This window comes from Gopherus evgoodei, chromosome 19 (assembly GCF_007399415.2).
Source record: "Gopherus evgoodei ecotype Sinaloan lineage chromosome 19, rGopEvg1_v1.p, whole genome shotgun sequence".
Classification (NCBI taxonomy): domain Eukaryota; kingdom Metazoa; phylum Chordata; order Testudines; family Testudinidae; genus Gopherus; species Gopherus evgoodei.
The window spans coordinates 21,188,753-21,216,528 of record NC_044340.1 but is presented as its reverse complement, the minus strand read 5'-3'; the positions used below and the strand labels follow the sequence as shown (position 1 = coordinate 21,216,528).

General features: G+C 49.5%; 1 protein-coding gene across 3 annotated transcripts in view; it reads left to right on the top strand.

Annotated features, from left to right (window-relative positions):
• Positions 1-1,796: 1,796 nt before the first annotated feature.
• Positions 1,797-27,776, top strand: part of DSCAML1 (DS cell adhesion molecule like 1) — a 342,519-nt gene continuing 316,539 nt past the window's right edge. For all 3 annotated transcript variants that reach the window (XM_030538636.1, XM_030538637.1, XM_030538638.1), the window contains exons 1-3: positions 1,797-1,924; positions 12,055-12,372; positions 21,381-21,527. In XM_030538636.1, the coding sequence (XP_030394496.1) occupies positions 1,882-1,924; positions 12,055-12,372; positions 21,381-21,527 (508 nt within the window). In that variant the 5' untranslated portion in view covers positions 1,797-1,881. The remainder of the gene's footprint in view (positions 1,925-12,054; positions 12,373-21,380; positions 21,528-27,776) is intronic.

Genomic DNA, 27,776 nt, shown 5'->3' with positions numbered 1-27,776 from the left:
GAAAATGGAGGCAGGGAACACTTTCAGGGCCATGCTTGGCCAGCTCACATCTGCAGACAAAAGGCTTGGTAGAGGTGCAAACAGCTGTTCTCACAGACTCTGTGAGTGTGGGGGTGGATGACTGACCCTTTGGGGTGATAGATGCTCCTAAATGGGGAGGGAAAGGAGAATGCAGACTGTTTCAATGGCAGGTGAAAAGGGAGAGAGCAGCTCCCAGGGGATACAGGACTTGGAATCTTGGAGTTCTGGTATCACTGACTTATTGTGTGGTCTTATGTCATGTCACCTCCCAGTGCCTCTGTCCTCCCCAGCTGTTGGGGGGGAGGATAATGCTTACCTGCCTCCTGGGAGCTCGGTGTGGGGTTATCTTGCTAGTGGTTCTCCAGCATGTGCAAAGAGCTCTAGAAACATTAAGAATTAGTAGGAACTAGAGCTGGTCAAAAAAATGCCAAATCACTTTAATGAGAATCTAGATTTTTTTTTTTCTGATGAAAAAATCCAGGTCTTCAGTGAAAAGCCTAACACTTTTCTTTGAAAACCAAAACCTGGAAACTTCTGCCTCTTTAATTTTTTTGTCAAACTGAAAAATTTTGGCTATTTCCCTATAAAACACTGTTTTGATTGGGGGGCAGGGGGAAGCATTTGTTTTTTAGCTGGATTTTTATTTTATTTTATTTTTTTCTCTCTTGCATTCTCAGACTAGTTGAGCAGTGCTGTAACTAGGCCAGTTGCACAGTAGGGTTGAACTTGGCCATCTGTTGGCTGGAATAGGATCTGCTTAATTGACTGTCCTAGGCCTTGTATCACTAACAAGTTAAAGGAGAGTTTACTTCGGTGCAAAGAGTGGGGGTGGGGCCTTTCTGTAGTGGGGGGAGTTGAGTTCCGCCCTCGCCCCTCAGTTGCTGCAAAGCTCCAAGTGGCTATGCTGTGCAGCAGTGACAGCTGTGGCCACAGTGTGTTACAGCCTACAGGGGAGAGAAGGGGAACAGAATGGGTTACACAGGGGTAAATCTACTGCTGTGAATGCAGCTTCTAGGGAGGAATAAGCAGAACTGTGTGTGTGTACACGCCTTAGAGAGAGAACTAGAACTGTCTGTTCTGAATTGCTCTATGTAAGTGCAAAGCCAACTTACCTTCATGGGGCACAACCACCTTGCCCCCACCCCAACAAGCTGTATCTTGCCCCTCTCTATTTTATATCTATATACCCTGTAGCCTTCTCTGCATGTTTAACTTGACACGCGTGTGCAGTCCCAGCCAAGGGGGGTGGGGGATCTTATGAGCCACCTCTACAAGTGTGCACGTGCACTTTGGAGTGACCTGACTGGTGCTGCCAGCTCTTGGAGGGGAAGGATGAATGTGTGCACAATCTGTTTGTACAGGTACTGAACCTGTATCTGTGCAAGCTGGCCCTAGGCATTGGTGCAAGCAGGTGTCTCTGTGTGCACTTGTGAAAGGCTGGTCTGTACAATGAGAGCCAGGGAGCTGTCTTTTCCTTTAATAAAGGAGTGTGCGTGTGTGCAAATGACAAGATTTTATACACGATCACGTCCCCTACCGCCCAGAGATTGACTGGAAAATGTCCCCCCACTGTTCAGATACAATAGATAACATACCCACACCCTCTGCCAACTGGCAACTGCAAAGGGCCAGGCTGCTCCCCCAAGGCATGCCGCGTGTGGGCGGGGAGTACACAGGCAGCCCTGCCCACCCTCCGGATGACACGAGCTGGGGAGAAGGGGGAAGGAGGAGCTGCTGGGAGCTCAGCTGTGAGCATCTGAACCTGGATAGTCCTGGGAAAGGCAGGGAGCACGGCACGTCGGGGCGCAGCGCTGCCAGGAACTGCACTACATCCCCGAGAAAATAGGTGCTCTTTATGGCATGTGGCTGGTAACTTTTTTCCTGCTGTACTCTTTGCAAAAAGGTACGTCCCTTCCGGGGTGGGGGAGAGGGGGTGTTACTCTGTGGCTAGCGGGCTCTAGTCCTGCGCCTTGTGTGGTTTTTAAAGGCGACCGGCTCCCAGGGGTGCTGGGGGCGAAGGGCCAGGCTGGCCCTGGCCGGGCCGAGGGGTGTCTGCGCCCAGTCCCCTGCTCTTGCCCGTCAGCGCTGCTGGCCGCGGGGGCCAGTGCCTGTCCCGCAGCAGAGCCCTGGATGCCCACGGCGGCAGGGGCGCTGCTCTCGCAGCCCTCCGAGCTGCAGCCCCCCAGCCGGGGGATGTGCGGGCCGAGCCCCGAGGGGCCGGGCTGGTGGCAGGGGGATGATGCCGGGGGCCGGGCAGCAGCGCGGGGCTGGGTCTCTGGGGCCGGGGCGGGGGCAGCGCCCCACGGGGCTCGGAGTTTGGGGCTCTCGCAAAGTGGCTCTGTGAGCCCCCCCCGGAGGAAGCGGAGCCGGTTCTGAGCCTGCCCTGGGCTGCCGCCTGCTGCGTTTAACCCCTTCGGGTCCGTGGTGTGTGCGGGGGGGCAGGTCAGGAGGAACCCACTGTTGAGCTAGTCCTGCTCTGAGCAGGGGCTTGGACTCGATACCACCCGAGGTCCCGTCCAGCCCCGATCCTCTCTGACGGGTTGGTCGGGGGGGCTGTGCAGCGTCCTCCCCAGGGTCAGCTCCGACTTTCCCACCGGGGGGGAGGCGGCTCCCAGCCCTGCTGCGACGCCCTGGATCAATTGAACTATTAATGATTGTGACGGTGCAATTGCACCGGGCAGGAGACGGGGCGGGGGCAGGACGCGGCTTGCCAACGGAAGTACCCAGGGGGCTGGCTGGGTCTCTGGGCTCAGGTTGCCATGGGGCTAATCAAGGTCCAGGGGACAGGCAAGCCCAGACCTGCAGCCCCGGCTGCAATGCACCTGATCCCGGGAGGGGGCAGGGTCCGTGGGGCTGTGGCCGGACGGGATGCTAAACCCAGGGGCTGTGGGGTAGCTGGTAGCGTTGCATTTGTAAAGCCGGGGGACTGATCACGGGGAAGGGTCTCCTTGCTTCACTAAAAGAAAGAACCCCCTCGAGACGTCTGCCCGCGGCTGGGCTGGGGAGGATGTTTGAAACCCGCTGGCAGGGGGCCCTGCCCGCTCCCTTCTGCCACCCCCCACGGGGGCGCCTCCTCTTCGGAGGGAACCTGCTGCAGAGCCCCGTGTGGCTACGGTACCGCTGGGCTCCGTTAACAGGGATCTGGGCTTTCTGTTGGGAGCGGGGGTGACGCCGCTACTTCTGTCTTAAGGACAAAATCAAAGCCCAGGAGCCCCAACTCGGAGTTTGCTTGCGGAGGCTTTTTAATGGGGGCAGCGGATCCGTGCAGTGGGAGCTCCGAGCTGATAATTAGCGATATTAACCCTATGCAGCCGCTGAAATCCTCTGGCGGGGGAGAAATGATAAAGCCCCATTCCCCACACTGCTCTCCAGCCCCACAGAAGCGCCTTAATTACATGAATATTAATTTTCTATACCTACCCAGCCTCTCTTTGTGCAGGCAAGATTGCAAAGGCTGAAGCTTGTAGCAGTACTTTTTAAAAGCTTTGTCCTGCTGTCCTTACTTCCCAAAGACTATTTACAGCAATATTCTAATCCCCTAAAACGGACTCAATCCAGAGATGCTTTTAAATCCCATCCTCTCCTCTAGGAATGCTGCATTAATGTAAACCACTGGTTTGATCCCTCAGACTGGGGCGAAAAATGACTGTGAAGTAAGTGTGTCAAGGAGACACAACACTTGATTAACCGTAAATTGGGGATTGCTAGTGTCATCCAAATCTGACCCCAAATGTGGGGTGTGCTAAACTTGAGGTCCCCAACTATAGATGCAGTTGAAAAGGAAAGACATCTGCTTGTACCATTGGTAGTGAAATTACAATCCATTTGTTATAATATTTCAATGGTGTTAGCTTAAAAAGCTCCCCTGTTCTGATTTGATAGGGATTTTTGTGTTTTATTTTTGTAGTAACTTACCTTTTAATTTATTATCTGGTCCATGGATGTAGTAACAAACAACGATGTTATGTAAAATGAGCTATTTTCAGCTTATAAAACATTTTCTCTAATAATCGCTTTCATCATATGAAAACAGCAAGAGGCAATCTTAGGAAATAGGTAGCGGTAGTGGGCTGCATCCTTAAATACGATTGTTATTGTATATTAAATGTTAATATAATTAACATATTTACTGAGGTTTAATGGTGCATCCTGTGTGGTTGTGATAGTCAATTATGAAATATGAAATAGTTGTATTAAAGCCAGAATAAATCTGTATTTGGGAGCTTTAGACAAAATTGCTATTGTTGGACCTGCTGTACTGAACATGGAAGCATCTGCTTTGCCTAGATTTACATGTTTCCTATGTAAAAAGGAAAAACCAAAACAAGTAACCCTCCGAGGCACTAAAAGTCTCTCTTCCCCCCAACATCGAGAATAATAAATCCAATTATTATTATATAAATAGCCCATTACTATTTGTGCACGTTTTCAGCCCCAGCCCCTCAGCAGAGTCTCTGCTACAGAGCTCTCTCTTCTGAGAAGAGCAAATTAAAAGCCTCCATTAGCACTGCACCTTATGGCCTCATTAATTTTTTTTCTCTTTTCAGTTCAAGAGAGATTTTATTTTTAAGAGTCTCTGTGCTGAAAGTGTTAAAGTGGAACAATTCCAGGGAGAGGACAGTAACACAATGGAAGTTTCATTATAATAGGATAAAAATTGAATTGCTTAATGCATGATAAACCTTTCAGATACTTAATTCTTCTAGGTATCAAAGCACAACCATTTAATACATTTCTGCTGTAGAACAAGAGCTCAATTAGAAACAAAAAGCAAATAAACATTTGACCCCAGGGACCACTAAAGTTTAGAAATCCCTCAGTAGACTGTAGTTGTTAGTTTATTTTTTTTAGCCTATAAAATAAAAATAGGCAGTTAGCAAGCGGGGAGTTTAGCGAAAGAGGGCTTGGTGGTTGATTATACAAATTAAAGAGCAGCCATAACAATGAGAGGGAGGGCGATGGAAGCTGTATGATCAGGAGGAGCATACAAGTCAAAATCGTGATATACTTAAACTGGGGGAATAATTTCCCTGTATGATTGTGCTGGAGTTCTCTACCTGCTGATTTGTGATGTTGGTATTTTGTGTACGCTGTGTTCAAATATTAGAAGCAGTGAAATATGTTGCTTCCATTTTTTAATCTTCTCCCCCCCCGTGCCCCCCCCCCGGTGTGGTAGGTGCTCATTTATCTTGGAAATGAAACGTGGAATCCATGAAATCCATGGAGGTAGAGCTTGCAGTACTGAAGTCCTGGCAATGCCCAGTGTCGTTATTTTACAACACCAGGGCCATGATGGCAACTTGCTAAGAGATCAGTATCTACGCCTTGCTGAGGTATAAAGCTATATGTGCCGTAAATGGAGAATCAACACATGCAGCCTTAATATTTTCTGGTACTTGTGTTCTTCAGAAGGGAACAGCAGTCACACCTTGTCAGTTTGCCCGTGCTAGGAGCCTTTGTCCTCACCCAGCTTGCAGAGGTTGGCAGTAGGTTGTGAATTTAGGAATCCACTGGCCATGCCTTGAGCACCCACAAGACCCCATATGTGTCCAGTGTGGTGCCCTCCCTTCTGCCCATGTGGCACTGAGGTGCACCTGCCTCGTTTGAACCAGCTACTGAGCTCAGTGTGAGCATCAAATTGAAAGTGTCTTTGTGAAAGGAATTCTCCTGACATGGAAGCGTGTGAGTTTTGAGCTGTATGTTGGATAATGTGAATTCAGCAGACTCTGAAATAGGCAGGCTGTTACGTGCAACTTGCTGGGAGAGAATGAAGCACAAATGTATGTGGTTATTTCAGGAGACTCTGAAGTACTCTGCTGGTGAGTTTACGTGGTGGTTAGTTAAGACTCAAAATTTTATGCACCTTGAAACCAAAATTCTAAGTCCCTTTCTTTTTTCCTTGTAAAGAGTCTTTCCCCAGATTCTTAAATTAAAGCTAATCCCTCAGTGCCCCCTATAGCATTGCAAACACCCCTTGCTGACTAAGCTGTATCAAATATCTAGAAACCCAGTTCCTTGGCCTTTGCTAATCTGCTGACCAGACCAGGAATTACATTTTGAAAGGCTGTGGGAACCAAAGATAGCCAACCTTCATTCTAGTGCACTGGGGAAAAGGACACAACTGAGTGGATTTCAGTACTCCCCTCTGCCTGTTCAGTCTATTGATTCACTTTTTGGTTTATTTCTTACACCTTCTGGGGCGTGTGAGGGAAATTGCCCTCTCTGCTTGTAGAAGCATGCAGGCTTAGGGCTAATGAAAGTCATGGCCTGCTGGCTCGGGACAGAGCCTAGCAGCTGATGTGCACGCTTCTCTGATGTACCACAGTCCAGACCTTAGTCCAGTCCTGAGCCTCCCGTGATTGGACACTTGACATGGTCCTGAAATGTGTGTTGGCTCAGTGATGTCACCAAATATCCAGTGGAGACTCAGGTGAAACTTGCCGGAGTTGCTGCATGCGTGATGTAAGCAGAACTTGAAATCAGGTCTCTAGAGATGAAAGGCTGGTGCATTCACCCGCACTCTGGCTCAGCGTATTCCCTTTGTCTAGTTCTGCGTGTCCCCCTTGCAGTACCCCAGTGTAGAGGGAGGAGGTGTAGGATTGCATTTCAAGCTTCTCTTTGGTTAGGTTTGCCTTGCAGAGGTAGGGTACCAGGTAATGTACATGTCCTTGGAGAGTTGTTGTGTTTTCTGTGCAGGGATTTAGGGTGTCCTCGTTCTATCAGAACTTAGGGTATGTGCTGTGTCTGGTTTGGGGGTGTGCAAATGGCACCTGCAGCAAAGGCTGCAGGGACTGTGACTTCTCAGCTATCTGGAAGATGGGAGTTGAGTCTGCTCTGCCTCTGTGCTGATTTGGGCTGTGAGCCCAGCATCAGATCTCACCTCTGTGTGCCACTGGAACTAGGATTTGGAGTTCAGTGGGTGGTGCTCATTCCTCCTAACTGGTGCACAAGGTCTTAGCATGATGGGGGGCGTTGTGATGCTGGAGGGTCCTGACAACTTTTAGTTAATGTTTCCATACTATCTTGCTACTCCAGGTGCATTTGGAGTCATTGCACTTTACCCACTACATTCCTCTTCCATTGTGGCCTGGACTCCATATTCTTTCACTTTCTGTCCTAAACTCCTATTTAAGGCTCCTGCGTGCATCTCATTGCAGAGTATGCAGAAGTGTGTAGCTTGTGTTAAGTGCCCTGGGAGGAAAGGTGCTGTGGAAATGGGGTGTTACTGACCACCACCTCTCTGAGCTCTTGGGTCACATGTAGTGGGAAAAGCCAACGCCTTGGGCCTGAGAGCCACATGCACACTGCATTAAGCATTTAAAACTGCCCCTTTTTTGATGAATGCACATGTTGAAAACTTCAGTTTGTGCAGTATCAGAGGGGTAGTCGTGTTAATCCGGATCTGTAAAAGCAGCAAAGAATCCTGTGGCACCTTATAGACTAACAGACGTTTTGGAGCATGAGCTTTCGTGGGGGAATACCCACTTCATCAGATGCATGTAGTGGAAATTTCCAGGGGCAGGTATATATATGCAGGCAAACTAGAGATAATGAGGTTAGTTCAATCAGGGAGGATGAGGCCCTGTTCTAGCAGTTGAGGTGTGAAAACCAAGGGAGGAGAAACTGGTTCTGTAGTTGGCAAGCCATTCACAGTCTTTGTTCAATCCTGAGCTGATGGTGTCAAATTTGCAGATGAACTGAAGCTCAGCAGTTTCTCTTTGAAGTCTGGTCCTGAAGTTTTTTTGCTGCAGGATGGCCACCTTAAGATCTGCTATACTGTGGCCAGGGAGGTTGAAGTGTTCTCCTACAGGTTTTTGTATATTGCCATTTCTAATATCTGATTTGTGTCTGTTTATCCTTTTCCGTAGTGACTGTCCAGTTTGGCCGATGTACATAGCAGAGGGGCATTGCTGGCATATGATGGCGTATATTACATTGGTGGATGTGCAGGTGAATGAACCAGTGATGGTGTGGCTGATCTGGTTAGGTCCTGTGATGGTGTCGCTGGTGTAGATATGTGGGCAGAGTTGGCATTGAGGTTTGTTGCATGGATTGGTTCCTGAGCTAGAGTTACTATGGTGCGTTGCAGTTTCTTGGGCAGGACTCAAGCCTGAACTTCAGGTGGCTCACTGATAGGGTTGGGGTGAATTCATGGTCACTCTGCCTTGGCTTCTCATAGATGGAAAGCACTCGTTTACTCTAACACATCTTTCTGTGGTGCCGAGAGTGGCTCTGCTTCTAAAGAGAGTGCAGTTCCAAGAGTCCAGCGAACAAGACTAGTAAATATTGCTAAGGGATGATAACAAAATGACTCCTTTTTCCCAGCTGAGATGGAGATATGAATATTTCAATACCCTAGGTTGTAATTTACTGTGATTGAAGAAGATTGTACGGTGATAACTCAAAATAGATGCTCCTCAGTGCTAGCTAGGCACGGTCCATCCACATTTTAGTCCACCTGTGTGTGTCTCTCATCCAGCAGAGTTCAGGTCTCCAGCACTCAATACAATGCCCCTGGCAGTGACATACTGTCTCCCAATAGGAAACTGTTCCATTTTCACTGCGCCCACCCCAGGGTTTGAGGTCTGTATAAATGAATGCCCTCAATATTTAGGTTAGGGTCAACGCATGTGACCAGATGCCAGCAGCGATTTCTGGTTTAAAAATATTGCAGTGCTATTTCTAAATTTTTAATCTCTCTGTGATTTGGAGACAGTTTTATGAAACATGGGATTAGGATGGTGCTCAATGTTAAATGGTAAAGGAGATTATATGGATTTAACTCTATGCGTCTGTCACATAACTACTACCAATCCCATAACTTCCATTTTCTATTAAAAATCCATTTTCCCCTTTGACCTGAAAAAGCTTTGCTGGTAATCTGAATTTCTCTCTTTATTTATGAGGTATTTTTCCATTCTTCCTCCCACCCCCTCTGTGTATCTAGCATGCAAGGGTGATGTCTGCAGAGAAAATTATTCTCTAGCAGGATGATATCTGATCATTGCATCGTACAGCTGGCAACATGTCCTGCAGATTGTGGCTTCCATTCGAGTAGGGATACTCGCCTGGGGGTCGGCACTGTCGATTCTGCCTGCTCTTGGGCAGAGCAAGTGAAACAGTCATGAGGACTAGCGGGGAGCCCTGCTGCAGTAGTGCGATGAGGGGTGCTGAGAAAAGGGATGGGATGTGAAGAGGTTCCTAGAACCCCCCTCTTCTCTCACACAGCTAAAAGGCCCCTCTAGAATTCCAGGAGGGGCTGTGGGGTGCGGGGATGGATGAAATGGTAGAGGGACTGTAGCATGGACCAGAGTTGCAGAGAGCTAAAGAATATTCATGGTTCTAGGTCCTTGCATGACACATGTATCCACACAGCAGAAAGAATGTCTCTTTTCTGTGTGCTCTACCTTTAAAGCGACAGCAGTCTCCATGCCATCTTGTGTGTCAGGGCACGTGCAGAATGTTACCACAATGGTAGCACACAGATGCTTTCTCTTTGCTTGTTTTCCTTCATCTGATTGTCAGTGCATATTTTACTCTCGTGTATGGGCAAGATGAGTGTCAAGAAGAGCCGAAATGCTGATTCATCACAACAAACCAGCCTTAAGACATTATTTATATTTTGATTGCTCCTCGGAGCCCCTGTTCTAGGCCAAGGCCCACTGTGCTAGACTCTGCACTGCCACAGAACAAAAGGATGGCCCCTGCCGCAAAGAGATTAGATGTCATGACGTGACTGTTTAGTGGCACTGTGCTACTGAGAGCCCAAGTAGCTTTTCAAAGGCCATCAGAGGATCAGCTGTAGATTGTCTTACCTTGGGTTTGTCACGAGTCTCCTAGCACTTGTCAGCCCAGTGAGAAAAAAAAAAATGTCTTTGTCCCTTTCGGTCTGCGCATGGGCTCACAGGGGGAGGAGGGGCATGAAGTTCTTTTCTTTACCTGTAAATCTGTTGTTTAATCAGCAGTAACGTTCCTAATCAGTTCATCCTTGATCCATACCAGTTTGTAGCCACATAACTGACTGCGGCATCCTTGACTCGGGCCAGTAGAACTCTGGGTAGTTGGAGGAAGGAAATGTTGTTGTCATAGCTGATGTTCCTGCTCAAAACATGGAGAGGAACAAGAAACAGGCTGTTCAATGGGTGCTGAGAGAGACTGAGATTATATTTCCCTCTCCGGAAGGATTAAATAAGAGGGGGAATTGTTTAGTGGGTAGAGTAGAGGGTTGTATTCCCAGCTCAATGAAAGAGCATGTTCTGGTGGTTACAGCAAGAGACTAGAGCCAGGACTCCTCGGTTCTTCCCTTCCTGGGTTTTCTCTGATTCACTAAGACCCCGTGGGCACTTTGCTTCACTGTGCCTCAGTTTCCCCATCTCTATAAAACAAGAATACCTAACTCAAGTGCCAGGATGTCTAATCTTCTGTGGAGTTGCTCTGATAAGTTCTCTAGAAGTATAGTTGCATTGTTGTTGTTGTCACTGCGAGGGAGACCTGCACGTTAAAGATTCTGTTATGCAAAGTAAAACAACTCTCCAGCATTTGTCTTCCCCCTGTCAGCTCAGGAAAGCCTGAGCCAGCTGGCGATGTGACGCTTACCCATGGCAAGGAGCATGGTTCCAAACACCCATCCTGATGAAAACACAAATACTACTTTTTCAGTGGAGGCTGGTGCTGATGGTCTCACCACGGCTTTGTGATGAGATGTGTGTTGCTCTGGCCAATAACACTTTAATGGCCTTTTCTCAAAGGAGCAGTCATGAAGCGTTCTCCCTGGAGGGGCAGCTAAAAGCTAAGCTAAGAATATTAATACAGATGAGACTCTTTTCCCTTCTCCCCCTCTTCTCCATCCTCCCCAAAGTTGAAGAAATTGAGGTGATGAAGGGTCCCCCGTGACTCATTCTAAACCAGTGGTAGAGTAGTTATTCGCTTATTGGCCCTGCTATAGCACAAGCACAGGGATTGTGCTCTCCGCCAGAGCTATTCATACCCTGACACCAATCACTGCTTTCTATATTAGCCTCCGTTTGCCTACGTAAAAGTAGTGCCCTTAAAAAATCGGTTCTAAGCAACTTGGCACCTTGATGGCAAACTTGTCCCCTCCCCTTCCAGGTTCGAGGCGTCAGTGGGAAGGAGTCAGAGTGGAGGAGCTGGGAGGGAAAGGCTTTTCCGCCTGCACTGGAGGAGGAGGAAGGTTGAGGGAGACTTTCCTCCTCTTCCAGGCCTTGGCTGCAGTTTGCGAGACCTGGCTGTGAAGAGCTGCTGTCTTGGAGACTGGCAAAGCCCCATTGCTCTCACACGGCTTCCTGTCACAAAACCATCTCCACGCTTTAGAGTTCTGCCTGGCTGTTTCTGGGGCCCATTGTCTGAGGAGACCTCTCAGGAGGAGTCCAGTGGTCCATGGCCACCTCTTCCCTCCTGAACTCAGCTGGCCCAGGAGGAGGGGGCGGACAGGTGACTTACCTGTGAGGAGGCTCACACAAGGGCATCCTGGGAAATGTAGCTTGCATTAGTCGTTGGTGTCCTAGCGATTTTGGGAAACTGCTGTCCTGTGAAAGGGCTGGGATTTCCAAGGCATCCCCTCAGCCCTGGACCAGCTGCTGAGGAGAGCCGAGAAGTACCTGGCCACTGTGTTCATGCACCAATCTACCCACTCCGTTTGGGGCTGTTTGCCACTGCCTGAGGAAGGCTCCCAGGCAGGGCCAGCTCCAGGCACCAATACAGCAAGCAGGTGCTTGGGTTGGCCAATGGAGAGGGGCGGCATGTCCAGGTCTTTGGCGGCAATTGAGCAGCGGGTCCCTCAGTCCATCTCGGAAGGAAGGACCTGCTGCCAAATTGCTGCTGAAGAAGAAAGCGGCGGTGGTAAAGCTGCCACTGAAGTGCTGCCAATCATGGCTTTTTTTGCCGCTTGGGGCGGCAAAAACGCTGGAGCTGGCCTTGCTCCTGGGACATGTCAATGGGAAGCCGTTGCTCTGCAGGCAAGGGAAGTTGGATGTTTGCAGTAACTCTCTGCTGTTGGCTCTGGTCTCTCCACAGCACACACTGAAGATGTTGGAACCAGTCTCTACTTTGTGAACGACTCTATCCAGCAGGTGACCTTCTCCAGCACAGTCGGGGTGGTGATCCCCTGCCCTGCAGCAGGGTCACCCAGCGCCGCCCTTCGCTGGTACCTCGCCACAGGGGACGACATCTATGATGTACCGCACATCCGGCATGTCCATGCCAATGGGACTTTGCAGCTCTACCCCTTCTCGCCATCAACCTTCAATAGCTTTATCCACGACAATGACTACTTCTGTACCGCGGAGAACTCGGCAGGCAAAATCAGGAGCCCCAATATCCGCGTTAAAGCAGGTAGGGCCGTGGGCGGGGCTGGGTCTTGGAGGTGGTGGTTGGGTGCTGGTGGGTTCTCTGGCGTTCTGTGATGATGATTAGCCCATTTGTGTGTCCTGACTGATTCTCTTCAGTGCCATGGAATTGCCTAAAATGGCTGATATGGTGAGCTTACTTCATCCATTAACCATCATCGGGGCTCACTGGTGATTAGGGCTGGAACTCAGGGCGCTTGTGTCTTATTCCTGGTTCCGTTGCTCTCTCTGCGTGGCCATGGGCAAGTTACTTCACCTCCGAGTAAATGAATGCCTGTCCCCTGCCAAGTGTGCTGTGCAGATGTGTGTTCACTGAGCCTTGTGGCACTTGGAGCGCCTCTGGGCAGCCAAGCGCGGCTGTTCTGAGCTTGGAAGGAGACCTGAGGAAGTCCTACCTGAGAGTGAGCTGTAAATGTAGGGCCTGCTCGTGCCAAGGCTTGAGGTGGAGTGTCTCAGCCTCCAGCGGGCCAATGCGTACAAGTCAGCCTGTGAATGGGAATAACCGTTCACAGGATCAGGCCTGGAGGCAGTGCAGTGGCCAGCAGTGAGCTCCGGGGGCCTTCTGCCTGTACCTTCAGTTCATGGGTTCTCGTCAGTGGGTTTAGAGCAGTATCTAGCACGTTTTGCCACGTGAGCACCAGCATCTGCAGAGAGAGCAGGTCATAGTAAGGGCCCAAACTGGGCTCTGCCTTATGTGCCAGCAACCAGAACAGAAAATAACTCCATTTTTACCCGGTACCTTTTGTATTGCGTCTGCCTTGCGGCCGTTCACCGTAAAGGTGCCAATAGTGCAGGCCACGGCAGCAGCGTCTGGGCTCAGCTTTGGCTTGTACTCAGTCATGGACGTTAGTCTGTTTACTTGGGAAGTGTATTCGCCAGGGTGCTTGGGTATCGTCTTGCACCGTTTCCAAGAAATGGGACAGAGACCACAGAGTCCTGTGGCTGGGTACAGGAGATCAAGGTTCTAGTCCTGTCTCTTCTGCTAATTCTCTGCATGACCCTGGGCAAGTCACTTAATGTTTCCTGCCTTGCTTCCCATCTGTGATATGAGGATGATGATACTTGCCTGTCTCTCAAGAAAAAAAGACTGTGCAAGAATCTGTCATGTGGGCTCTGTAGCTTGGACGTGGCCCATGGAAAGCACAAGGATTTAGTCTCCTATTAAGAGCTTAGCTTTTCTCCAAGTATCGTGCCAGAGAACAGAGCAGACAACCTGGGGTGAAACTTGAACCTGTGACCTCTGGGCCTGGAGAGGTGTTTTACTGACAGAGCCTTCCTGACGTGATGAATACAGTATTTATGGGGATGTTGTTGTCACTCCTGCAGGAACTGTGCCCTGTGGAGCCTGAGAGTGTGTAGGCTAAAACGCAGCTGCCATCTGGTTTTGCGTGTTGGCAAGGCCGTGGAACTGGGACTGTAATGGTCTATTGGAAGAGGATCGATTCATGTCAGTATAGGCAGTAGAAATGAGGGTAAGGTGTTGGACAAACAGGAGGCGGAGTGTCAATAATGTTTCAAAAACTGCACCCTACCGAAGCCAAGAACAAACAATAATTTAGAGCACTTGTTGGTAGGGAGAGCTCTGCCGAGTGATTAGCGGGGAAGAGAGCTGAGGGCCATCCCAGTGCTGCAAACGGGGGATGACTCTAGGGGAAACTGATGGTAACAAGAGACTATGGGTCTCCAGGACTGATCCCTGTCTGGTGAAGGCCAAGCCCCTTCAAATATTAGGAGAGCCAGGCCCTGCCATATCCCGCTGGGACAAAAGCCTCAGTTCCATCCACCTGCGAAGATGCCCAGAGCGAGGAAGGAGGGGAAGGGTCATGGGGCTTTCCCGGAGGGCTGTTGTGCTGGTACAACCCAGCCAGCTACAACAGTGGGTCGTGGGTCTTATGATGACATTGCAGCTAGGTAGATGTGGAAGAGTAGATGCAAAAGTGACTTCTTCATTATTTTCCAGGGGCTGTGACCCACCTGCAGCAGAACAAGGGGGGATGCTTTATTCGCTGCAATCTTTGAGCCCGTCTGGAGGTGGGATGTGGGTTCAGAAATCTTGCATCATGATGGGGTTAGACTATCTGACCCTTGTGATGCCTGCTAGCCCCCTGTGGTTCTGTGATTGCTACCCAGACATGTGTGTCAGGGATTGAAGTAGCAGGATAGCAGGCTTGGAGACCAGAGCTGGGGAGCAATGGAGAAAGCCAGAGGCATCTTCTCTTCAACCATAGGTCCTTCATGCCACTAAGATCTAGAATTGCCAGACAGCATCAGGCCTGTTGTGGAGACCAGATGCTGGATCAGATGGACTAGTGGCCAGAGCCAGATATTTCAGGGGAAGGTGCAAGAAACCATGCAGTAGCTAGCAGATGTGGGATAACCTGCCCCATGAAGGTCTCATCCTGACCCCCATAGTCAGAGATGAACTCCAGCTTTGCAGCATGAGGGTTTATCTTCATTCCCAAACTTCTGTTAGCATCAATTATAGTAACTCCTGGATAGTCTTTTGTATAATTGTCCAGTCCTTCAGCAGGTTCCACCAAGGGGGGAATCCCCCACCTCATTAATCTCCCCCCCTTCCTAAACTCCTATATCTGCATTGCAGGCTCCGGGCCAATCACCCCAAGACTTCTAAGAAAACAAAAGGAGGAGGAATATAGCCAAGTGCTGCTTTCCAAAGTGATTATAGTAAATTATTGACTAGGCTGAGGAGGGCTAATAGCCCAGGAATGACTTCATTATGTAACCTATTAAAAACAGGGCTAACACAGAGAACACAGCGAACAGACTAAAGGGTGTTTTTATTTTAATTCATTATACTGCAGAGTAAACTGGCATGAAACCCCCTCCTGCCCAGAGAGTGAATTATTTACCAGCATTAGCAGTTAAGCTCTAAACCAAAGCAGACAGGAGTGAGCAGGACGCTGGGGTGTATGTTTAAGGAAGGGGAATGTAAATAAATGTTGTTTGTCAGACGTGTGACATGTTGCAGCTCGTGTCAGCCCAGCTCTGGTGGAGGCTGAGCTTTCCATCTGCGTGGAAGTTTAACTGTTGCTGTCTAATGAGTAGTAATAATACCTAGCGACATTAGGTGGGTGAGGTAATATCTGTTGTTGGACCAACTTCTATCACCTCACCCACCTCTCTAACATCCTGGGACTGACACAGCTACAGCTATACCACATACAGCCGATACCTGGCACTTCTATACAGCTTCTCAGCCATCCTACAAAGGAGTCATTATCCCTATTCTACAGATGGGGAAACTGAGGCATGGAAGTGCAGTGGCTTGCCCAAGGTCACCCAGTCTGCCAGTGGCATCCAGGTCTCCTGAATCACAGTCAATGCTCTGTCCACTAGGCCACGCTGTGAAATTGCTCCCAGCAGGGATGGAACCAGTGTGGGCCATGTGGGGCTGCAGAACCAGGTGCTGGGCTCTGTTAGTTGGCATGAGGCAGGCAGAGGGGATGTATGCGGACGGTGCTGTTGTAACTGATGCTTTCCCAACAGCCAAGATGGGTGGGTGCCTGAGAACAAGAGTAGCTGGCACAACTCTGCTGGCAGCTGCTTCCCTGCTGCAGGACCCCCTCTCCCAGCCCTTTGAGGGTATCCAACATTCCAGCTGTTTGCTTAGTTTGCATCAGGCATGATGGCCACATGGTCCTGCTTCTGCTCTCTAGATGGATGAGCAACACACCTGCAGTCAGGTTTCCCAAGTGAATACTCGCAGCTGGAGTCCAACAATCTTTTCCTGTTTCACCCCCCAACCAAAAAACCCTTCCAACTCTCTAGTAATGACTTAAAATGTGCTGTTTCTGCAGACACTCCCACCAGGGGCCAGCTGTGCCAGGGTGTTCATCTGGGAAGCAAATGCTGAGTGGCTGACTGAATTTTGTTGTTGTTCCCTAGGAAGTTTCTAGAGGTGAAAATCCATCTCCTGTCACAGCTGTCTGGCCCTGCAGACCAAGGTTCCTGTTACCTCCCTCTAGACACTGAGGTGAGGTGACATGCCCAGGGTGATGCAGTGAGTCGTGGCAAGGCTGGAGCCCAGAAGTCCTGACTCCAGCTCCCTGTTCTAAATACTAGACTTACTGCACCCCATGGAGTGACTGCAGGCTGCTGCTGTACAGTGCTGTGGCTTTCATCTCTTATATGTAGGTGGGCGTTGCAAGTCTGAACTGGCTTTCGGCTGCGAAGCCTGGCTGGTAGCCCAGGCCAGTGCCACCCCTTCTCATTCAGTAGGTACTCATGGTACCTTCTCACAGGATTCCTCGGGATGTCACTGGGACAGCTCAGTCTGTGATGGTTAGAATGAGTTTTGCTTTAGGATAGTTGGAAACACTTAGCAAAAATCCCAACTTCTGTTTCTCACGAGCGTGCTTCTGTTCCCACCTGTTTCCCGTATGCTAATCAATTATCCTCTTATTACTGAAATCCCCTCTCCAAACACTCTCTTCTTCTGTAGCCTTGTAATGGCAATCCCCTGAACCACATAAAGCAGCAAACACACAGTAAACCGAAATGTAATGTTGAAAACCTGAAGATTTTGGAGCAGAGGCGCCAGGAATGATTAAAGGTCTTTATAACCTGCCTTCTAGTGAGGAACTTGCAATGAAAAGGGATCAGGTGAGTTGATCACAGTTTTACAAGTACATGGGGCAGAGATTTCTGATGGAAAACACCTCTTTAATCTAGCAGACAGAGACAGCACGATCTAATGGCTGCAAGCTGAGACTGGACAAATTCAGACTAGAAACAATGTGCAATTTTTAATCTTTGGAACAACTTACCCAGGAATGGGCTAGTTAGTCTTTAAATCACTTAGAGTCTTTAAATCAGGAATGCCTGGGTTTTAAAAGGTCCAATCTAGCTCAGGCAGAAGTGAAGGGCTTGATACAGAGATTCCAGTGTAAGATTCTATGTCTCTGCTAAAGCAGGAGGACCAACTAGGTGACCAGAAGGGACACTTCTCTCCTTTAACCATCTAGGAAGGAGTGAGCAGCTCCTGTGTAACTGACAAGGCTCCTGCTAACCAATCCACTTTGGTCCTTGAGCTGCTCTCTGCTGCAGAGCAATGAGTGTGTCCTCTTGGGCCTGCCTCCACCAACTCTGTGCCTTCTCCCAGACCCTGGTCATCTGCTATGTTTGTCTGTAGTCTGCTTGGCAGGGGATCTCCTGGGGGCAGAGAGCATGCCCTCCTATGGACATGCAAAGCACCATGCACATGCACCATGCACATATGTTTCAATACTGAGTGAGAAGGAGGTTTGTCTGAACCGTAGCCCCCTCTCCACCCCCCCAATGTTCATGTGAGGGTGGCTTGTCAAGCCAGCTGGTGCCCTGGAGCTGTGCTCTGAAGATGCATTTGCTGCTGACCTGCGACCTTCTCAGCAGCTGCTTAGGTTAGGCCAGCTTGTCACCTATGATTCCATTGCAGTTGAGCACCTCCTGCACCAGGCTGATGGTCCGTGGAGCCTGCTGGGAAGTTTAACCAGGGCTTCCTGAGGGATGGGCTGCCATTTGCCTCCAGCCTGTGAGCAGTCTTCTGTCTTGAGCTCTTGCAATAAAATTGTGAAGTCTGAAAGCTGGGCACTTAGAGGGGAGGAATTGCAGGCAGAAGCAGCATCTCCTTCTGTCTTACTAACTAAATAGACCTTGGGCCTGTTCAGAGGAGGCAGAGTCCGCACCTGCCAACAGATGCGTTCAGTGCTGGAACAAACCCCCTTCTCCACCCCTCCCCCCGTGACTGTTGAGAGTTTTCTATTAAAACACGTGTTGGGTTGTTGCTGTTCTGGCTGGGGGGGAGCCACAGATGACCCGGTGATGTCTCTCTCTCTCCTGCTCTCCAAGGGGGGGAATAATGAGAAACCAATGTCTTTTGGGGCAGGCATGTTGTCATGACAAGATCACGCTCCCACGTGCTAGGCTAATTTTAAATGGAAAATATTTAAACATTACCAGTTCTTGGTGTGTCTGCTTACACTCCCTGTTGGTGGCACTGGCAAGTCTCCTTATCAAAGAGACCTTGGGACGTTCAGCTGACCAAGCAAACTGATCAAGTACTTCATAGAGTTCTACTCAGACCCTATGCCACCAGCACTCCCAGCTATCTCTGCGACACCACTGATTTCCTGAGGAAACTACAATGCATTGGTGACCTCCCAGAAAACACCATCCTAGCCACCATGGATGTAGAGGCTCTCTACACAAACATCCCACACACAGATGGAATACAAGCTGTCAGGAACACTATCCCTGATGATGCCACAGCACAACTGGCTGCTGAGCTCTGTGTCTTTATACTTACACACAACTATTTCAAATTTGATGACAATATATATATCTCCAGATCAGTGGCACTGCTATGGGCACCCGCATGGCCCCACAATATGCCAATATCTTCATGGCTGACCTGGAACAACGCTTCCTCAGCTCTTGTCCACTCACACCCCTTCTCTATCTACGCTACATTGATGACATCTTCATCATCTGGACCCATGGGAAGGAGACTCTGGAAAAATTCCACCATGATTTCAACAGCTTCCACCCCACCATCAACCTCAGCCTGGACCAATCTACACGGGAGGTCCACTTTCTTGACAGCATGGTGCAAATAAGTGATGGTCACATTAACACCACCCTATATCGAAAACCCACCGACCGCTATGCCTACCTTCATGCCTCCAGCTTCCATCCCGGGCACATCACATGATCCATTGTCTACAGCCAAGCACTGAGGTACAACCGCATCTGCTCTAACCCCTCAAACAGAGACCAACACCTACAAAATCTCCACCAAGCATTCTCAAAACTACAATACCCGCATGAGGAAATAAGGAAGCAGATCAACAGAGCCAGACGTGTACCCAGAAGCCTCCTACTGCAAGACAAATCCAAGAGAGAAACCAACAGGACTCCACTGGCCATCACATACAGCCCCCAGCTAAAACCCCTCCAACGCATCATCAAGGATCTACAACCCATCCTGGACAATGATCCCACACTTTCACAGGCCTTGGGTGGCAGGCCAGTCCTTGCCCAGAGACAACCTGCCAACCTGAAACATATTCTCACCAGTAACTGCACACCACACCATAATAACTCTAGCTCAGGAACCAATCCATGCAACAAACCTCGATGCCAACTCTGCCCACATATCTACACCAGCGACACCATCACAGGACCTAACCAGATCAGCCACACCATCACGGTTCATTCACCTGCACATCCACCAATGTAATATACGCCATCATATGCCAGCAATGCCCCTCTGCTATGTACATCGGCCAAACTGGACAGTCTCTACGGAAAAGGATAAATGGACACAAATCAGACATTAGGAATGGCAATATACAAAAACCTGTAGGAGAGCACTTCAACCTCCCTGGCCACACTATAGCAGACCTTAAGGTGGCCATCCTGCAGCAAAAAAACTTCAGGACCAGACTTCAAAGAGAAACTGCTGAGCTTCAGTTCATCTGCAAATTTGACACCATCAGCTCAGGATTGAACAAAGACTGTGAATGGCTTGCCAATTACAGAACCAGTTTCTCCTCTCTTGGTTTTCACACCTCAACTGCTAGAACAGGGCCTCATCCTCCCTGATTGAACTGACCTCGTTATCTCTAGCTTTCTTGCTAGCACACATATATATACCTGCCCCTGGATATTTTCATTACATGCATCTGACGGGAAGTGGGTATTCACCCACGAAAGCTCATGCTCCAAAACATCTGTTAGTCTATAAGGTGCCACAGGATTCTTTGCTGCTTTTACAGATCCAGACTAACACGGCTACCCTCTGATACTTCATAGAGTTCATTAGGGCTGCTACTAGTCTGGATAATCCCTTGTTATTTCCCCAGAGAGAGAATGCTGCCAGGACAGGCTGTGGGCGTTGCTGGGTCGCGCTGCCAGGGGAAAGGCTGTCTGCTCTAGTACCCTGGGCAGACCCCACTTTGGGGAATTGCATTCCTCCTCTCTTCAGTTTCAATAGGGTACCGTTTTCTACCTCCCTCCTGTACCCTAATGCCGAGCAATGCTGATACACACTCAACTCCTGCCCAGATTCAGCTGCATTTCAGCAAGAGGAGACGTTATTCTTCCCTGCGTTGTGGAAGGCCTGCCCTGCTGAGATGCCGCCTGCATCCAGAGAGCTCTGGGCACCCATGGCCCCTGCAAACAGGAACCCCTGCTGGGCAGGAAGGAGGGTCCCATCAGAGGAATTTGCCCAGAGAGAGCATGAATTGTCAGCTCCAAGCCTACACTCACTAAAGTGTGAAACATGCATTATTGCTGTGGGATTCTGCCAGTCCCTGCTATGCTCTGGTGCCAGGGAAGAGCTATTTCCTCCTCCCCAAATGCTTCTCTGTGCCCTGCTCGGCTGGCACAGAACCACACATGGTGGGGAGGGGTGCCGGGAAGTGCTGCTCTGCCCTGCAGCGAGGATGCTTCCCACCCCAGGGGGGCTCTTCCCATGACTTGACAGCGGCGGGGTGGTGGAGGGAAGTGGCTGAGGGCTGCGAGTACCTGGGAGGAAGGGCACCTGGGATGTGATTTGTTGCAGTGAGGGGATTGCAAGGGCCACAGCGCTTTCAGTGTCATGGTGGCACGGGAGGAAGTGGCCCTCTGTTGCTATGCTATAGCCTGTCGCTATGTCCCACTGTGGGTTGTACGGAGAGGTGTGGGTTGGTGTGGCACCTCCTTACTGGCCGACGCAATCATTTAAATGCCCCACTTCAGAGCCGTTCCCAGAAAACGAGACTTCTTGGAATCTCTCTCCTGCTTGGGCCCCGTGAGCACATGGGATGTTGAGACCCCCAGACACACGTGCATATGTGAATTCGCTCTTCCTCCAGCTCGTCCCTTGTGGCAAATGCTGGAGCTGCTCAAAACGTGGGATAAAAAACGGGAACTGTTTAAATTAATGTTTGTGCCCAGTGCAACTTGGCATTGGTGCGTTGACTGTCAGGTGATCGTCTGCTTTTCTCTCTGCAGTTTTCAGGGAACCTTACACCGTCCGGGTGGAGGATCAAAGGTCAATGCGTGGAAACGTGGCTGTCTTCAAGTGCCTCATCCCTTCTTCAGTGCAGGAATATGTTAGTGTTGTGTCCTGGGAGAAAGATACTGTTTCAATCATCCCAGGTAAGAGAGGAGCAGGAGGGGGAACCTCCATTCTCCCAGTGAATACTAACTGCATTGCCATGTGCATGAATTGTACACGGAGCTCTTTTTGGTTTGTCTCTGTCTCTGGGCCCCAAAAGCAAGGGGGTTTGCTGGTGAATCATATTAGTACGAAAGCTTAGCCTGTGGGCTGGATTTACATTGGAAATGAGCGAGATTTAACTGCGCGGTGTATTCGGTGGCGCCTGTTGTATTTGCCAGGATTGCAGTGTGTGCTTTGAGGCTCCTAGGTGCATAAAACTGAAGTGTGACAATATGTGCGTGTCTTCTGCGTTCTCCAACCCACTGGTGACCTTGCCAACCTGGAGGGTATGTGACAGTGGAGAGTCAGGCAGAGGCACTCTGTGCCTTCCATCTCCATATATTCCTGCTGGGAGCGGAGCGTGATGGGAGTAAATAAAGCCTCTCTCATGACTCTTTTTGACCCTTCCAATCAAACACTCTTTAACTCCTGCCAGCACAGATGTCCATGGCCCACGCTCCCTGCCTTCCCCTTGTGGCCCTCGCAGTCTGTTAATGTGCCCAGGGAGCATTCCAGTTAATGGGGCAGTTGCTGTCCTTGTGGGCGAGGAGACGCCATAGAGGAGTAATTAACTCCGGTCTGTCGCTGGGGAGGTGATGGTGCAGAGAACGTGTGCTGCCAGCCCATGTAGCCTGTCAGGGTGGCTGGCACCGATGCTCCACTTGTGGAGTCCGGGCCGGTGGCTGCTGCAGCTTGGCGAAAAGTTTGCTCGGCTAGTTTTTGATCACAGAGACCGTGCTCCTGTGGCGCCTGGTGCTGAGGAATCCAGCACCTGGGGCCAATTCTGTGAGGTGCTGAGCACCCCTGACTCCCCGAAAGCCAAGTAGGAGGCTACTACTTTTTTTTTTTTTTTTTTTCAAAAAAGTGCAGATTTGGCAACATCAAAACATTTCACAAATTCACGTCTAGTTCACCAGATTGTTTTGGTTGGAAACAAACAATTCTGAAGAAATAGAAATATTTTGTTTTGACGTTTTCAAAACAAAATGTCTCGGTGTTTTGGTTCACAGTGACATAATTTCAAAATGTCCTTTAAGTATATTTAACTCCGCCCCCAACCCCCAAACATTAAAAATGTACGACACTGGAATCAAATGTTCTGTGCTGCACTGCACTGAAAAATCTGGTGTTTGCCCAGCTCTGATCCAAATCATGCCCACATCCCTTGAGAACCCCATGGGAATAGTAAGGGAGGGGAGTGGGTGGTATGGGAAGTTACCTGGAAGAGGAGGCTAGCACCCCCTCCCCCACAGTGACCTTTTTAGTGAGAGCATTGTTGTTTGAGCAGAAGAACACAAGACTGTGAAGTGCTCATTGATCTGTGCGCGATTTGCTCACAAAAACAATTGTGGCTTTGCTTCATTGTCCAATGCTCTGGTGTGGTTTGTAGCTGACTCTTGGATTGACAGCGCAGTGTTCGCAGTGAGATGCTGGATGGCAGAGTTCACTGGGCGACGTGCAAAGTGCTGCGATGAGCCGTGTGTTCACCACTGGACGTATTTCGAACTGCCAGCTACCCTGAGATTTATTGGTTGTTTAGTAGAATGTGTCACCGCTGCTCCCTGAGGTTCCACGCCCCCAGCGAATGGTGTGGTGCCACCCAGCACAGGTGGCGGGTATGGGCTGGGCTCTGGGGGGCTCTTAGTGTTCCAGTGGTGCCCCCAGCCTCTGTTTGCCAGAAGCTGGGAATGGGCGACAGGGGATGGATCACTTGGTGATTCCCTGTTCTCTTCATTCCCTCTGGGGCACTTGGCATTGACCACTGTCAGAAGACAGGACACTGGGCTGGATGGACCTTTGGTCTGGCCCAATACAGCTGTTCTTGTGCTCTTATGGGTGTCACATCTAACCTTGTTCGCAGAAGGTCTGAGACATATTGGTTCAAAGGCCAGTAGTCACTGGCCCTCTAGTGCTCCTGCTGGCGCCTTCGCTGCAGAGCATAAGAGGAAATTCTGAATGTCACTGGGGCCTGGATGTGGGTGTAACACCGGTTACTGTGATATGGGTGACCTTGAATCTCATTGCCAGGGTTGGTGATCTCGACGAGGGTCCCAGAGCGAGTGGGTGGAGAGGTCAGTGTGGACGTTCCTCCGTACCGGGGTGACCTTCTTCTGACTCTGCTCAGAGAAGGTATTGATGGCAGTGCTGGCCCTCCTGCACAGCACGTGTAAGCTAGTAGTAAAGCCATCAATACTGCTTCCCCTGGGGGGTCCGGAAAGAATGAAAGGATTTTGCCCACGGCAAGTGCGCGGTGTTTGATATTTGCTCACAGGTCAGTAAATACCGGCAGCCCTCGGGGGCTTGGTATCGCTCTAGCTGTGGCATTACGAAGGGGCCAGGCATTTTGCTGCTTGGCCGTCCGTCTCTAGGTGTTAGTAAAGTGCTTCACACCATGCATGCTAATGACGTCACAAGTTCAGCCTCGTGTGCAAACCTGCAGTCGTCCCTCATCAGAGCAGGTGCTGGCTACACCTGGGAGCTGCTGGGCTTAATGGCCCTCAGAAGGAATGGTTCAGTTAGTGCTCACCTCGTGCGTGGCCTGTGGTTACTCAGCCAAACTGGCCTTGGAGATGCATTTTAAACCTCTCTGCATCACCTTTTCCCCGCTTCCCATCTCCCAGGAGGGCAGCTGGCTTCCCAGTTGGGACTCCATTGCCTCCAACCAGCAGATCCAGCCCAAGGAGTGCCGTTCAGTGTGGGGGCCCTGGATCTCTCATGCTCCATTTATACCTTTGGAGCCGCACTACAGTGAAGGAACGTCAAATTAACTAGTTTCAGTTAAACGTCCCCCTTTCAGGGCTGCCCACAGGATTCAGGGGGCCTGGGGCAAAGCACTTTCGGGGGCCCCTTCCCTAAAGAAAAGTTGCAATATTATAGTATACTATATTCTCGTCGGGGCCCCTGTGGGGCCTGGGGCAAATTGCCCCACTTGGCCCCCCCCCCCGGGCGCCCCTTCCCCCTTTTGATTACCAGCGCAGATCCAGTGCAGTGAGGGATAGGTGTTGTCTGGTGGCTCCTCAGGCCCTATTAGGAGATGAGAGGAAGAGGTCCTGCTAGGAACTGGAATGATGCGACTGTCTCTGTCACTCAGCTGGCCCTCTTAACAAAGAGTCCAAAGCTAGAATGCATCCAGAAGAGTCTTGTCTGTGCATAGCTCCAGGTCTGGGCGGAGGCCGGTGGAGGGAAAGCTTATCCTCCCCTGGCGTTGTCTGCGCCGTTGGGTAAATGGAGCTGTTCACTCTGAAGACTTGAACTTGGCCATCCTTTACAGAGCACAGTCAGTTTCTTCAGCACTTCAGTTTGTTGACTTGACATCCTGCACTTGCACGTTTTTAACTTGGTCTGGTACTTAAGTTTTGCAGTTGTGCTGGACTTTTTAAATATGGTGATGTAATTAGAGTGGAACGATTTTAACATTTTAAAGCAATAATTACCCTAAGGACAGAATATAGAGACAATTTATATGTAGAGTCAACACAAGCAAACATATTTGCTGTTGGATTATAAATATTGCATTTGTCCAAAGCTAACTTTTAATTTTCTCTTGTGTTTAGAGCGAAGACTGGATTCACTTCTACAAAAACAGGGTCTTTGTTTTGACTTCTTGTGACCCTTTGATTCCATCCTAAGTGTGTGCATGGAAGGGGGGGGGTCCTTAATGGTGGCAGGGAGAACAGACAGTTGAGGGTGGGTTCCTTTTGCATTCTGTGTGGTTAATTAAAACAAACCAACCAACGAACCAAAATTGATTCTGAAACATCAAAGCCATTTTCTGCCTAAAAATCTGTGTTGTGAACTGCAGGTCAAACAAACCTACAAATACATCACTGCCTTGCCCTCCTAAAATCGTCCTTTTAAGGAGAAAAGATCTATGGAAGGACAACTGCTTTAAAAAGTAAACCTAAGCAGTAACATGAGGCTAGCGGTGTAACCTGGCGTTTGTGTTACCATGAGCCTGTACCGCCTACTGTAGCGGCTTCCATATGTCCTCCAAAACGTTCTTTTGGCCTTGCAGGGAAGGTATGTCCCTGTGTGTGTCTGATGGAGGCTTGCACCTGTTCTTGGTGTGTTTCAGTGGACCAGCAGGATAGGCAGAGTCTTAAAACTCCCCTAGGACTGGTCAAAACATTGGATTTATGAGCAGTAAACTTTTTCATGGGAAGTGTCTGCTTCTGTAAAAATTCCCATTTTTTCCCCTCCTTTTGGAAAATTGTTTGAAAACTGGAAAAATTCTGACTTTCTGACCAGCTCTGCTTTCCAGGGTTCACAACACACATTACATGTCAGGGAGCATGTAACTAGTGGGAGGGTTGGAAAGAGTACCATATATACTCGTTCATAAGCCAAATATTTTTGGTAAAAATGACGCATCAAAGAGTGGAGGTCGGCTTATAAACGGGTCTATACCAAAATTTGATGATTTTAAACTCTGTTGAATCACTGAATTGAATATCTAATACATTGTTGTTTTGTTTATCTGGAGCGTCTGCAGGCACAGATTCCCTCAGCTCCCATTGTCTGGGAACAGCAAACCGCGAACACTGGGAGCTGAGGGGCTCTGTGCCTGTGAACGCTTCAGATAAACAAAACGTCCAGGCCCGCTAGAAGCTTACCCCAACGGTCCAGGAGCCAGAGTTTGCCAACCCCTGAAATATAGGGTCAGCTTATGAAAGGGTCATACAGTTTTTGCTATTTTTACCTAACCATCTTGGGGGAAGGGGGTCGGCTTATAAATGAACAGGCTAATGAACAGTATATACGGTACGTTTATTTAGTTCCCTCCTTTCTCAAGCACAGACAGCTCCTCTTAACAGCCTACCTGCCAGTGCTTTGCTTTGGGTGCCTGGCTAGAGCCATGTAACTGGAAGCCTCGGAGAGCTACTGGTGGGCTGAAGAGGAGTGTTGGGCTTAGGGCTAGGCTTGGTGTGGGGGTCTGAGCATGAAGCCAGAGCAGGCCCCAGTGTTCAAACGAAACAGCACCAACATTGGAAGACCTGAATGGTGGCAGCATCGCAAGAATTGCAACCTATACAAGACTCCAGCTGTCTTGGGCTGCGTGCCCATGTCTAGAGCTCCCCAGCTCAGAGTGAGAAGGAGGAATGAGGCAGTTTGTCCCTATCTCTGAAAATAACTGTCCTCTCTGACCTAAAATCCCGCCTGTGCTGAGTTCAGTGCTACAGCCGGCAGCAACGACTGTATGTTCTGCCTTTGGGCTTGGTGGCCGTCTGCGGTGGTGACCTGTGGTGTTGAACTCCCCTTGACTCCTTCCTTTGCTTCTCCTGCATGTTAGAAATAAGGGAACAGTTGCTGAGTCCCAAGCAACTACAGACAGCAGGGTGGGTGCGAGATAACAGGATGCCCCCGGACGCGACCAAACCAAATTGCCAATGGGCTTTTCCCTTTGCAGCAGTACTCACAGCTGCAGTGGCGATTGCGAATGGTGGGGGCCCAGTTTGTTTTGTGCTTGTGGTGGGGCTGGGCCCCTTTTGGGGCACAAGCAGCAGATCTTGCTTGTGGAAAAGCTTCCTTTGGGTTAGGCTGTAGGCGGCTTTGCACCTCATGGAGTTAAGGGTTTTGGTTGTTTTTTTTTCAATTTTATGCTCAAATAGACGCATTTCCATGGTAAAACCTTGGCCAAACTGCTACATTTCACTGGTTTTTGTGTCCAAATGTTGAAATTTCTACAGAGGCTTCACAGTTGGATCTCAGCTGGAGGGTGTGATCCATTCTTAGAATCACAGATTATCAGGGTTGGAAGGGATCTCAGGAGGTATCTAGTCCAACCCCCTGCTCAAAGCAGGAACAACCCCAACTAAATCATCCCAGTCAGGGCTTTGTCAAGCCTGACCTTAAAAGGAAGGAGATTCGACCACGTCCCTAGGTAACCCATTCCAGTGCTTCACCACCCTCCTAGTGAAAAAGTTTTTCCTAATATCCAACCTAAACCTCCCCCACTGCAACTTGAGACCATTACTCCTTGTTCTGTCATCAGGTACCACTGAGAACAGTCTAGATCCATCCTCTTTGGAACCCCCTTTCAGGTAGCTGAAAGCAGCTATCAGATCCCCCCTCAGTCTTCTCTTCTGTAGACTAAACAATCCTAGTTCCCTCAGCCTCTCCATTGAATTCTGGCAGGAGACAGAGTTTGAGGCTCCTATCTAACGTCACTGCATGAACTGTCCTGGCTA